The 14,786-nt window shown below is 38.6% G+C and overlaps 1 protein-coding gene across 5 annotated transcripts in view; it reads left to right on the top strand.

The window, feature by feature from the left end:
• LOC126484333 (alpha-N-acetylglucosaminidase) overlaps positions 1-14,786 on the top strand; it is a 372,796-nt gene that overhangs the window by 92,004 nt on the left and 266,006 nt on the right. For 4 of the 5 annotated variants that reach the window (XM_050107785.1, XM_050107782.1, XM_050107780.1 and 1 more), the window contains exon 9: positions 11,571-11,655. The exons of the other annotated variant lie outside the window; for it this stretch is intronic. In XM_050107785.1, the coding sequence (XP_049963742.1) occupies positions 11,571-11,655 (85 nt within the window). The remainder of the gene's footprint in view (positions 1-11,570; positions 11,656-14,786) is intronic. 5 annotated transcript variants of the gene reach the window in all.

Here is a 14,786-nt window from a genome sequence, read left to right as displayed (position 1 = left end):
AGGCCATAATAAAATGATTATTGCTGATATTTTTAAAGATAGTTAGCATTAGCAGACATTGAATGGGAGTGAACACATTTTACAGAATCAAGAGGGCGGCGAAAGCATGATAATGGCAAAAGATGGTGGAGATTGTTTGAACAATTAGAAAAGGATGACAAATTAGAAAATGCAACAAATGTAATAAAAGACAGAGTAAAGGACGAAGATGGCATTAGGAAGAAATATACTTACTTGCTCTGATTGACAAATCGAGAAGATACAGAATGCTGTAATGCGACAAATAGCAACTTGGAGATGTTGCTGTTCCTTGATTTCTTTCTTTCCCTATGTTAGTCATGGATCCTGTGTGCTTAAACATTTTTTGTAGTCTGTTTCCTTTCCCCTGTTCAGCTCTTGTGAAAGAAGTATCTTGCCCTAGAACAATGGTTCTCGAACTCTCTCCAAGGGAAGCATACGCCCTTTGGGTCACCAATTTTGCTCATTTTTCACACCACTGTATAATTCTAAAGATGTATCAAATGCTGCTCCACTATGATGTACTTCTCATGTTTCATGTTTCTGTTTTAAAAAAATTGAGGTTTGGAGTTTTACAAGCCTGTTGAATACCATGTGAGAGTGCTGACCCCGTCGAGCGTAGGTAGGTGTGTGTGTGTGTGTGTGTGTGTGTGTGTGTGTGTGTGTGTGTGTGTGTGTGTGTGATGTGCATTCTGGCCTTTTATGATGTGTTAACTAACAAATTGTTCACTTCTGATGCCAAATTGAAGTGGTTTGCAACACAGCAAATAGGAAAGCAGGCAACCTTGCTCCAATCCAAGAATAGTGAATGCAGCTGCTTGTTATTGATGGACCAAAAGGAATACAAATATAGTGTACATTAAATGAAGTAGATGTAGCATGGTCTGACTTCTTTGGGATAAGTGCCTCAATGTATTGATAAATAAAAGTTCATTTCATCAAGATTTATTATAACTATTTATGACTATACCTCTGTGATTATTATTGTTATTATTATTATTATTATTATTGTTATTGCCCCCTTCAGAAGAAACATGATTCATTGTGATGGTGAAACTGTTTCATTGAAGATTAGAAATAAGAGGCAACGAGGCTGAAACACAGTATGGACAGACTTGTAGTTTGCCACCCTAGCTGGCTGTGCTTATTTATTTATTTGTTTGCTGTCCATGTATCAGTCAGTTTTCGGACATTGTCATAGATTTTAGTTCACTTACACAAATGTTTTGTTAACATAAATGCCATCATTTTTTTGTTGCAAAAACAACCTTATGTTATATATGCTGTTTTACAGAGAGATATAGTGTGTAAGATGAGAAATGATCATTTTTGTGTTGCAAAAACAAACTTATGCTACGTACACTGTTTTATAAAGGGAAATTACAGCTTGGAATCTTCTACAGTAACAGCTTTTGTCTATTAATAAATGCTTAAATTTGATCTTTAAACTGTGTAAATTAGCTCTCTTGAGGTCAGACGGAAGTCTTACAAAATATGGTTCGTATTGTATGCGGACTATGGTCTGCAGCCTTTTTTTTTTTACTTGCAATTCTGTGAAAATTTTCCCTTCCTTGTGTATTCTACCTATGTACATTACTGTTTGCTATATTATATTCTGGATTCTGTCTCACAAACATTATTGCCTGCAGGATGTGCATGGAGTAGATGGTTAGTATTTTATATTTCCTGGAGATATCTCTACAAGGCTTTCTCCTGTTTATCTTGGGTACCTCTCTTAGTGGTGTGTGTGTGTGTGTTTTTTTTTTTTTTTTTTGGTCTGGAGAGACTGTCTGTATAGACAGCTGGTGTCTCACACCATATCTCAGTACCGTACTGAAGATGTGGACGTATCACTCCGAAGTTTATTTGTCTCAAGCTATCATGGTCTGGGAAGGCTGAGACCCTCTTCAGTATATACACATTTTTACTGATTTTCTTACAAATATGGTCTATATGTTCTTTCCATGACAGGTGTTCGTCAATAGTTATGCCTAAAAATTTGTGTTGGTTTCCATAGCTAAGGGCCAATGGAGGTGTAGGTAGAGATCTATCTATGTTCTGACTATAGCTAAGCATAAATTGCATTGTCACTGTCTTCTCTTTATTTACGAGTAGCTTATTTGCAGTAAGATAACTTGACAGAAAATTATAATTGATTTCACTAGTGTTTGTAGTAGTTTGCATATCATGGCCCCAGCTGATAAGATGTGTCGTCAGCATAGCTTACAACCTTGCAGTTTTGGGTTTCAATTAAATCATTTATGTGCGCAAGAAACAGGAATGGCCCCAATACACTTCTTTGGGGCACACCACATTGAAGTATCTTGTTGGTTGGTTTTACCAATTGTTCATTTCTTTTATAAGTTATCGTGACATACTGTTTCCTGTCTTTCAAATAGGAGGTAAGTAGTTTTAAGGCTACCCCTCTCATCCCATATGCTTCTAATTTATGCAATAGGATTGTATGATTCACAGTATCAAAAGCTTTAGTCATATCCAGGAAGGTGCCTGTTACCGTGTCTTCTTGATCTAGCTTCTTTAATATTTCATGTATAAAATTTGCTGCTGCTGTTACAGTAGATATTCCTTTCCTAAAACCATGCTTTATATTGTTAAATAGATTATGTTTGAAGAAATATGCCTCAAATCGATTTGATATTACTTTCTGTAATAATTTCTAAAGCTCTGAAGTTATTGGCCTATAGCTTTTCATGTCAGTTTTTATTCCCTTCTTATACACCGGTAGGATTTCAGTGATTTTCAAAAGATAGGGAATTCTCTATGGCAGAGGGAGATATTTATTAAATGTGTCGGAGGCTTCACTAATTACTCTATATTCATTTAGAAGCTTAGGTGAAACATCATCCCAACAACAAGACATTTTAGCTTGAAGTTTTGAAATTAAGCCGGCACAGGAGGTACAAACATGATATCCTTGATTAATCCCCATAAAAAAAAAAAAAAAAAAAAAAAAAAAAAAAAAAAAAAAAAAAAAAAAAAAAAAAAAAAATCGAGTAGTGTCTGGTCTGGGGAACGTGGAGGCCAAGGAATTGGTGCATCGTGACCAATTCATTGACCTGGAAAGCAGTCACGAGCAAAATCTCGGATGTCAGACAGGTAGTGGGATGTTGCACCATCTTGCATGAAGTAAATGTTTCATTCTTGGTCACCCTCATCGATCTGTTGACGGTTCTCTCACAGAAAAGAAAGAGGCCGTACAGTTTGTTCTTGCTCAATGCAGAAAAAACGTTCAGTTTAGGGCTATCACGAACATGTTGCAATGTTTGATGTAGATTTTCACTGCCCCAAATCCTACAGTTACGTGTGTTAACCCTGCCACTTAAGTGGAAGGTCGACTTGTCAGAAAAGATGACTTTGTCCAAGAAATGTTCATCCTTATGTAATCAATTTAACATATCCGCACAGAAGTTCTTGCAAGCAATTTTATCAGTGTCTTTTATTGTTTGTACAATGATCATCAATCTGTACAGTTTCAAACGCAAACGGTTTCTCAACACACGCCAAACAGTCATATGTGGTAATTCAGACCTTCCTATGGAATACATTTCACATAAATTTCCTCAGCATGTTATAGTCTTAGGTGGAGATTTCAATTTACCAGATATAGACTGGGACACTCAAATGTTTAGGACGGGTGGTAGGAACAGAGCATCGAGTGACATTATACTGGGTGCACTATCCAAAAATTACCTTGAGCAATTAAACACACAACCAACTCATGGAGATAACATCTTGGACCTACTGATAACAAACAGATCTCGAACTTTTCGACTCTGTAAGTGCAGAACAGGGAATCAGTGATCGTAAGGCCATTGCAGCATCCCTGAATATGGAAGTAAATAGGAATATAATAAAATGTAGGAAGGTTTATCTGTTTAGCAAGAGTAATAGAAGGCAGATTTCAGACTACCTAAGAGATCAAAACGAAAATTTCTGTTCCTACACTGACAATAGTGAGTGTTTATGGAAAAAGTTCAAGGCAATCGTAAAATGCGTTTTAGACAGGTATGTGCCGAGTAAGACTGTGGGGGGCGGGAAAAACCCACTGTGGTTCAACAACAAAGTTAGGAAACTACTGCGAAAGCAAAGAGAACTTCACTACAAATTTAAATGCAGCCAAAACCTCTCAGACAAACAGAAGCTCATGATTTTATGCCCCCCCATGAACCATGGACCTTGCCGTTGGTGGGGAGGCTTGCGTGCCTCAGCGATACAGATAGCCGTACCGTAGGTGCAACCACAACGGAGGGGTATCTGTTGAGAGGCCAGACAAACGTGTGGTTCCTGAAGAGGGGCAGCAGCCTTTTCAGTAGTTTCAAGGGCAACAGTCTGGATGATTGACTGATCTGGCCTTGTAACAATAACCAAAACGGCCTTGCTGTGCTGGTACTGCGAACGGCTGAAAGCAAGGGGAAACTACAGCCGTAATTTTTCCCGAGGGCATGCAGCTTTACTGTATGATTACATGATGATGGCGTCCTCTTGGGTAAAATATTCCGGAGGTAAAATAGTCCCCCATTCGGATCTCCGGGCGGGGACTACTCAAGAGGATGTCGTTATCAGGAGAAAGAAAACTGGTGTTGTACGGATCGGAGCGTGGAATGTCAGATCCCTTAATCGGGCAGGTAGGTTAGAAAATTTAAAAAGGGAAATGGATAGGTTGAAGTTAGATATAGTGGGAATTAGTGAAGTTCGGTGGCAGGAGGAACAAGACTTCTGGTCAGGCGACTACAGGGTTATAAACACAAAATCAAATAGGGGTAATGCAGGAGTAGGTTTAATAATGAATAGGAAAATAGGAATGCGGGTAAGCTACTATAAACAGCATAGTGAACGCATTATTGTGGCCAAGATAGATACGAAGCCCACACCTACTACAGTAGTACAAGTTTATATGCCAACTAGCTCTGCAGATGACGAAGAAATTGAAGAAATGTATGATGAAATAAAAGAAATTATTCAGATTGTGAAGGGAGACGAAAATTTAATAGTCATGGGTGACTGGAATTCGAGTGTAGGAAAAGGGAGAGAAGGAAACATAGTAGGTGAATATGGATTGGGGGACAGAAATGAAAGAGGAAGCCGCCTGGTAGAATTGTGCACAGAGCACAACATAATCATAACTAACACTTGGTTTAAGAATCATGAAAGAAGGTTGTATACATGGAAGAACCCTGGAGATACTAAAAGGTATCAGATAGATTATATAATGGTAAGACAGAGATTTAGGAATCAGGTTTTAAATTGTAAGACATTTCCAGGGGCAGATGTGGACTCTGACCACAATCTATTGGTTATGACCTGTAGATTAAAACTGAAGAAACTGCAGAAAGGTGGGAATTTAAGGAGATGGGACCTGGATAAACTAAAAGAACCAGAGGTTGTACAGAGATTCAGGGAGAGCACAAGGGAGCAGTTGACAGGAATAGGGGAAATAAATACAGTAGAAGAAGAATGGGTAGCTTTGAGGGATGAAGTAGTGAAGGCAGCAGAGGATCAAGTAGGTAAAAAGACGAGGGCTAGTAGAAATCCTTGGGTAACAGAAGAAATATTGAATTTAATTGATGAAAGGAGAAAATATAAAAATGCAGTAAGAGAAACAGGCAAAAAGGAATACAAACGTCTCAAAAATGCGATCGACAGGAAGTGCAAAATGGCTAAGCAGGGATGGCTAGAGGACAAATGTAAGGATGTAGAGGCCTATCTCACTAGGGGTAAGATAGATACCGCCTACAGGAAAATTAAAGAGACCTTTGGAGATAAGAGAACAACTTGTATGAATATCAAGAGCTCAGATGGAAACCCAGTTCTAAGCAAAGAAGGGAAAGCAGAAAGGTGGAAGGAGTATATAGAGGGTCTATACAAGGGCGATGTACTTGAGGACAATATTATGGAAATGGAAGAGGATGTAGATGAAGATGAAATGGGAGATACGATACTGCGTGAAGAGTTTGACAGAGCACTGAAAGACCTGAGTCGAAACAAGGCCCCCGGAGTAGACAATATTCCATTGGAACTACTGACGGCCGTGGGAGAGCCAGTCCTGACAAAACTCTACCATCTGGTGAGCAAGATGCATGAAACAGGCGAAATACCCTCAGACTTCAAGAAGAATATAATAATTCCAATCCCAAAGAAAGCAGGTGTTGACAGATGTGAAAATTACCGAACTATCAGCTTAATAAGTCACAGCTGCAAAATACTAACACGAATTCTTTACAGACGAATGGAAAAACTAGTAGAAGCCAACCTCGGGGAAGATCAGTTTGGATTCCGTATAAACACTGGAACACGTGAGGCAATACTGACCTTACGACTTATCTTAGAAGAAAGATTAAGGAAAGGCAAACCTACGTTTCTAGCATTTGTAGACTTAGAGAAAGCTTTTGACAATGTTGACTGGAATATTCTCTTTCAAATTCTGAAGGTGGCAGGGGTAAAATACAGGGAGCGAAAGGCTATTTACAATTTGTACAGAAACCAGATGGCAGTTATAAGAGTCGAGGGACATGAAAGGGAAGCAGTGGTTGGGAAGGGAGTGAGACAGGGTTGTAGCCTCTCCCCAGTGTTATTCAATCTGTATATTGAGCAAGCAGTAAAGGAAACAAAAGAAAAATTCAGAGTAGGTATTAAAATTCATGGAGAAGAAATAAAAACTTTGAGGTTCGCTGATGACATTGTAATTCTGTCAGAGACAGCAAAGGACTTGGAAGAGCAGTTGAATGGAATGGACAGTGTCTTGAAAGGAGGATATAAGATGAACATCAACAAAAGCAAAACAAGGATAATGGAATGTAGTCTAATTAAGTCGGGTGATGCTGAGGGAATTAGATTAGGAAATGAGGCACTTAAAGTAGTAAAGGAGTTTTGCTATTTGGGGAGCAAAATAACTGATGATGGTCGAAGTAGAGAGGATATAAAATGTAGGCTGGCAATGGCAAGGAAAGCGTTTCTGAAGAAGAGAAATTTGTTAACATCGAGTATTGATTTAAGTGTCAGGAAGTCATTTCTGAAAGTATTCGTATGGAGTGTAGCCATGTATGGAAGTGAAACATGGACGATAAATAGTTTGGACAAGAAGAGAATAGAAGCTTTCGAAATGTGGTGCTACAGAAGAATGCTGAAGATTAGATGGGTAGATCACATAACTAATGAGGAAGTATTGAATAGGATTGGGGAGAAGAGAAGTTTGTGGCACAACTTGACCAGAAGAAGGGATCGGTTGGTAGGACATGTTCTGAGGCATCAAGGGATCACCAATTTAGTATTGGAGGGCAGCGTGGAGGGTAAAAATCGTAGGGGGAGACCAAGAGATGAATACACTAAGCAGATTCAGAAGGATGTAGGTTGCAGTAGGTACTGGGAGATGAAAAAGCTTGCACAGGATAGAGTAGCATGGAGAGCTGCATCAAACCAGTCTCAGGACTGAAGACCACAACAACAACAACATGATTTTATGACTGTCACCATTTCAGTTCTGTCTTGGGTCACTCATTGTTTGTATTTTATATTGTCAGGCATCAAATCGTCTTCTTCGGATTTTTCAAACATGTCAAGTAAGGCTTGTTTGCCTGGACAATCTTCACATTCTCCCTTGATCATGCAATTGTAACTGTCAATATTGCATACCATAACTTCCAGAAGGTCAATATAGTCAACTCTAAGATTTGCCCCATCTATCATCAACTTTACATTCTGATGATACAAACAAACAACAACATTATGGGTGCCAGATGCCCCTACAACAATAAACCATCTTGGTCTCAACTCACAAAACTTTGATCTTCCAATTTTAATGTCAGGATTTTCTTTTTTAAATTCAGTGAATAGTTCATTTACATTACACAATATTAACCTTTTTTGTCTTTGAATCTTAGAACCATTTTTTTCACAGAAACGCAGTCTTTTTTGCCAGACATCAAACGGCTGTTATTGTCATCGTCATAATACTTAATAACTTTATTGACTGTGTTTTCATCTACCAAATTAGATGCACTTTTCTTTTGTAATGCTGGTAAAATTCCCTGTTCTTTTACTAATTGCCTTGTTAACTTAACAATACATTCTGACACTCAATTTTTGCATTCAAGGCACTTGGTGTTTTATCTTGTATAGGCTTGCAGGTGCAATTGTTAGCCTGCTGAAACAATTACTGCAGCATTGTTTTGACAAATAATCATTAGCTAGTGTAATGTGGTGTGTTACATTATGCAGTTGGTATACTTTATATGATTAGCCTACCAGATATTGCAGATGTCAAAAAACGTATTTTTGACTCGTGTCTGTAATATTTTTTCCATAACTTCCAAATGAATCTCAAAGTTGAAATTTATACTGAAGTTTGATATCATAAAGGTCTATTAACTATGAAATTTTCAGATTTTTACGTGGCCCCCCAACAAAGATATCGCAGACCACAAAATGGAAAAATTAAAAAAATCCATTTTTTACATTTATTTTTTAAAGTGTAAGCTGCTCATCAGTGATACTCTATAAAAATTAACTATACTATACAGTGTAATAGCAGAAAAAATATTAAAGCTGAGAAATTTATCTTTCTTTGGAAAACTACTGTTCAAAAATTGAGTTTTTTTGTTTGTGGCTGACAACTTTGAACTATTAAAATATATTAAATAATACATTCAGCTAACTGATAATGATGTTAATTTGTAGCCCAGAGTGTGTTGAACTAAATGCATTTGATCTGAAAGGCTTAGGACAATCCACTACTGAATAATTGTAAAAAATGTAGATGCTTGCAAATACGAAAAAACGCATGCGGCCTGGAACAAATATGGCCGCCATTTCAAAATAATAAACAATAAATTTTTTAAAAACATTTTTGTGACTACTAAACATTGGGGAATTCACCCAGCAAATATAACATTTTTCTGAGATGGTCAAGCAACCAGTGCTGGACCACTTGGTATGGATTGACCCACATGTAAGAGGCAGGTGCTGTAAATTGTCCCACCAGTGCAGTATTTAAATGATGAGCTTCCACGTGGCAGTTGTCAACGGCGGTGAGCCTAAACTCACATAGGTTTGAGAATTCAGTTATGTCACTGCAGCACCTGTGTTGACTTAACCATATCACATGGTGAAAAACAGTGAACTTGAGAAACAACTTGGGGGTAGTCACAAGTATTGAAATCACACAATTTATGTCCACGTCCATATCCTGAGTAGTCATCAGCGAATGACACACAGAAGCGATATGACTTTTCTTCCGGTGAGAATTACACATAGCCCAGTGCTTAGGGCATGCTCATCATTTCTGCTGGGTAAGACAGAAAGGACAAGATGAAAACAGAAAATGCTGATGCTGGTGCTGTGACGGTTGCAGCTGCTTGGCCCAGCCTTGGTCAGCTTGGCACTGGGCCCACATGTTTACCGCCGCCACTTCCACTTCCTTGTGTAAGTTATCTGTTGTCCTACTGGGCACATCGCGTAACACTATTGCCACATCACATCACACTTCAGTTTGGTCACCCAGTGGAACAGTATCCTGTCTGTTAATGGAAGCCCCATAAACTTAAGATGATGGTGCTATATGCAGGGTTTTCACGGAGTAAAGCCTTCTGATGGATGCACTTCTGTTTTCAGAGCTAAACAAATAATTTTGTCGCACTCTGCAGTGTCTGTAGAAGAGTAGTTATGGGCATCAGTAACAAATTGACACTTACAGCTAAGGCCATGAAGTTCGACTGGCCAGGCCCTGTATGATTGGTTTGGTTCCTTGCGGCATTGATAGAACTCAACTCGCACCAATATGACATGCATTTGTTTGTAATTGGACGATAAATTGCACATGTGATCAAAAGTAGGAGCTGCCGGTTCTTGGGAAGGGGTAAGCTGACGCAGTAAATGACACACCTTAGGCAGAATCCACGAAAGGAAGAAGACTCTGCACAAATTCAAATCTTCACACCAAAAGCCAAAAGATACTGTCAGAGTCCTTTTTTTTTTGTAAGCATCCCAATCCTCGGGTGAATCATCACATTGAGGAAATGTGGGTGGATGGACCGGTGGAACGGTACCCTGTCCATTAATGGAAGTCAAGAAAGTGGTCACGGCCAAAGTAAGCATGGCATCCATAATTAATAAATCTCGTGAAACCGCACTTCAAGATTGCACATGTGGGAAGCATTCCAAACTCATTGCCAATCATGTAACTACATAGTACATGAGACCGGTTCAAGTAACACAAATATGACTGTATTCATGGAGCACTTAACAGTAATAGAAAACAGACTCCTGTAGATTCCCATGTAACAACTCAAAGTACACAGATATGGATGACTCATTGGAAGGACATAAAAGAGGGCTCAGTTAGCACTGCATTGTGCATGTATATATGAGTGAGTTGCTGGCAGACGTTGCAGTGGAGACCTCGCCTTGAGAACATCTGCCACAGGCGGCCTCCAGTGGCCGGGCCACGCTAATACAGTTGACAGGCGAACAAACATGGACATGCGGTGACACCACACTCGAAGCACTCGTCATTCACATGCACTAGTGCATGGTATGACGAATGTATTTTGGAAAAGAAAAATTAACAAGAGCATGTGATACTGTTCACTAATGAAATATTGGATATGTAAAAGAGAGGGAGGAAAGAGTCTCAAATCATCATCAGTCTTGAGAGAGAACTCAAAAACCATTGTGAAAGCTAGGATGGTATCTTGAAGGTCACTCTTGTTTTTTTTCCTTTCAACCTCTAAATGAAATGAAGTAGGGTTTTTCATGTCAGTGAATGTCATGTTCACGCTTTGTTAAAATACAACACAATAGGGAGGGAGAGGAAATGAATAAAGATAATGAGCGAAAAGCAAAGGGAAATGTAGTGTGGCAGTGGGAGTGACATATGATTGAGCAGCCCGCATATCTAAAACTTTAGAGCACTGCACCTGGGGATTGAGTTTTCAGATGATTCTGTGAGGGTGCTGATAACTTTGTAGTTTAGTGCCCTTAAATCACACACACACACACACACACACACACACACACACACACACACACACACACACACACACGCACGGTACTGTGGTAGAATGAAGGCCATTGTCAAGTGCTCAATGTATTTTCTACAGTAAACTGCATGATAGTTCAGTATTTTTTCATAATGTCTGTGACTGTCAGTTCTCATGTCCACTTAATATGGTATGTCTCTATGTTATGTGTATACAGTTTGTAACTCTTTTGTGATTTGGTATGTGCTCATGAGTAAAAGCATACTGAAGATTGTCGTGATCAATTAAAAATAACACAGAGTTTGCTTTTATCAAGCAAACACCGACACAGCATTTTAGCTTGTGTTTTGTAATTTTAAAAGACAAACTATCAGTTGTATTCAGCACCTCTATGCTGGACAACTGCGGAGCTCAAACAGCATGCATGTGTATGACTACAAACATAATTACAAAGACACATGAATCTTCACACAGAATTCAGTTTGTCATCTATGCTCATGCATTTGTGTAACTGGTGCACATTGTTTTCATGTTTCTTTTGCTTTCTTTGTTGTTTAGGATGTTGCAAAATTGGGCTTTTGTACATGAGCAATCATTTTGGACTGTTGAAAGAGTACGTGCTTATATTTCTTCAGTTCCAAAAGTAAGTTGAGATAGTGTCGTCGTCTCATTGTATTATGTATCATACTCATGTACATTAATTTTGAATACCTTTTCAATGTATTTAATTGAAAGATAAAGATGTGAATGAGGGATGTATAATTTGGGGGAAAGGGAGAAGGGTATTAATTGTGCTGTGTGGTTGATTTAATATAGGAGGTAAACTTGTAGCCTGTGTTCTTTCTAGTTTTGTCTTAATTCTAGAGAATTCTAGATACTAAGTTCTGGAAGTAAGCAAAACAGTTATACTCTGTAATATTCCTCCAACATTTGTAGTTAAACTAATGGTGGTTTGTAAAACATTTTTGTATCCTGCCTCTCCTTTTCAACCTTAACCCCTCCATCTCTCTCTGCTTCTTGATGAAGAAACATTGGTGCCAAAAGCTAGTGTAATGTCATTAGTCTTACCTTTATGTCTCTGTACTGGCAGTATAAACATTTAGCCTCCTGAATGTAAGTACTAGCAGGCAATTCACTCTCATATTTGTTAGTTTTCTTGATAGAACTTTCCATTGTTACAAATATAACGGTTGCAGAGTGAGCTAATTGTGATCTGCAACATTAGATCCCATTGAAGTAAACATTACTACCTTATTAACTGTTGAGTTACACAGAATATTCAAAATGACTAGGCCTGTGAATTGTGGATATAGGTACTTTGTGAAAGAGTTTTAAATGTGCTCTTGTCAGCTTGAATGTGACTTCCAGTTGTTGGAAAGTAACTTAGACAATATTTTAAAGACTGACTTTGTAGGCCTAAGAAAGTGTCTGCAGTTTAAAGTTCTGGAGGTAGGTGAAGACAGAAAATAATTTTTATAGCACCTCTCCTTTTAAATATTTTACTCCAAAATATAATCATCAAATTATTTATACATACATAAAATTGCTCACTGAGATTTTCAGTGACATCACGTTGAAAACCCCAAGAAAGGTGGCACAATCTACATCTACATGGTTACTCCGCAATTCACACTTAAGTGCCTGGCAGAGGGTTCGTCGAACCATTTTCATAATACTTTTCTACCATTCCACTCCTGAATGGCGCGTGGGAAGAAGAAACACCTAAATCTTCCCGTTTGAGCTCAGTGACTGCCACCCCAACTCACGTATCATATCAGTGACACTCTCACCCCTATTGCGCGATAACACGAAACGAGCTGCCCTTCTTTGCACTTTTTCGATGTCCTCTGTCAATCCTACCTGGTAAGGATCCCATACCACACAGCAATATTCCAGCAGGGGATGGACAAGTGTAATGTAGGCTGTCTCTTTAGTAGGTTTGTCGCATCTTCTAAGTGTTCTGCCAACAAAGCACAATCTTTGTGTCGCCTTCCCCACAATATGATTTATGTGGTCTTTCCAATTTAAGTTGCTCGTAATTGTAATTCCTAGGTATTTAGTTGAATTGACAGCCCTTAGATTTGTGCGGTTTATCGTATACCCAAAATTTATCTGACTTCTTTTAGTACCCATGTGGATGACCTTGCACTTTTCTTTATGTAGTGCTAATGGCCACTTTTCACACCATACAGAAATTCTCACTAGATCATTTTGTAATTGGAATTGATTGTCTGATGATTTTACTAGACAGTAAATTACAACATCATCTGCAAACAATCTAAGGGGGCTACTCCGATTCTCACCTAGATCATTTATATAAATCAGAAACAGCAGAGGGCCTATGACACTACCTTGAGGAACGCCGGATATCGCTTCTGTTCTACTCGATGATTTACCGTCTGTCACTATGAACTGTGACCTCTCTGAGAGGAAATCACGAATCCAGTCACACAACTGAGACGATACTCCATATGCACGCAATTTGATTAATAGTCGCTTGTGAGGAACAGTATCAAAAGCCTTCTGGAACTCCAGGAATATGAAATCGCTCTGAGACCCCTTCTCGATAGCACTCATTACTTCATGGGAATAAAGAGCTAGCTGTGTTGCACAAAAACGATATTTTCTGAATTTGTGTTGGTTATGTATCAATAAGTCATTTTCTTCGAGGTGATTCATAATGTTCGAGTACAGTATGTGCTCCAAAATCCTACTGCAAATTGAGGTCAGTGATATGTCTGTAATTCAATCGGTTACTCCTATTTCCCTTCTTGAATATTGGTGTGACCTGTGCTACTTTCCAGTCTTCTTACGTCAAGTGAGTGGTTGTATATGATTGCTAAGATAGGCGCTGCTGTGTCTGCATACTCTGAGAGAAACCTGATTGTTATACCATCTGGACCGGAAGACTTGCCTTACTTAAGTGATTTGAGTTGTTTTGCATCACCAAAGATATCTTCTTTTACGTCACTCTTGCTAACAGCTGTTCTGGTTTCGAATTCTGAAATATTTACTTCGTCTTCTTTCATGAAAGAATTACGGAAAACTGTATTTAGTAACTCCGCTTTAGTGGTACCATCATCGGTAACATTTCCATCACTACCGCGCAGTGACGGTATTGACTGTTTTTTGCCACTGGTGTACTTTACATACGGGCAGAATGTCTTTGGGTTTTCTACCATATTTTGAGACAATATTTCATTGTAGAAACTATTAAAAGCATCTCGCATTGATGTCCGCGCTAAATTTCGAGCTTCCATGAAACTTAGCCAGTCTTGGGGATTTTGCGTTCTTCCGAATTTGACATGCTTTTTTTGTTGCTTCTGCAACAGTGTTCTGACATGTTTTGTATACCATGGTGGATCAGTCCTGTCTCTTACTAACTTCTGCGGTATTAATTTGTCTATTGCTGTTGATACTGCATCTTTGAATGTGAGCCATATCTGGTCTGTTGTTGTTGAGGTCAATTCATATCGCATAAGTTAATAAGAGACAGGACTGATCCACCATGGGATACAAAACTTGTCAGAACACTGGTCTACACTTACATAATTAGCTTGGAAGGAATGGAGACTCTCTCTTAGGATGGCATCAAGCGAATTTTTATCTGCTGTTTTAAATAGATATATTTTGTGTTTATTTGTAGTGGTTTTGAGCCTTGCTACAATGTCCTTGTGTTCACTAATCCCTGTATCTGTCATGATGTTCTCTATTAGATCGGGATTATTTCTGGCTAAGAGGTCAAGTGTGTTTTCGTAACAATTTACAATTAGT

This window comes from Schistocerca serialis, chromosome 6 (genome assembly GCF_023864345.2).
Source record: "Schistocerca serialis cubense isolate TAMUIC-IGC-003099 chromosome 6, iqSchSeri2.2, whole genome shotgun sequence".
Classification (NCBI taxonomy): Eukaryota; Metazoa; Arthropoda; class Insecta; order Orthoptera; family Acrididae; genus Schistocerca; species Schistocerca serialis.
The sequence above is the reverse complement of the archived record's forward strand: the minus strand, read 5'-3'. Positions and strand labels throughout refer to the sequence as shown.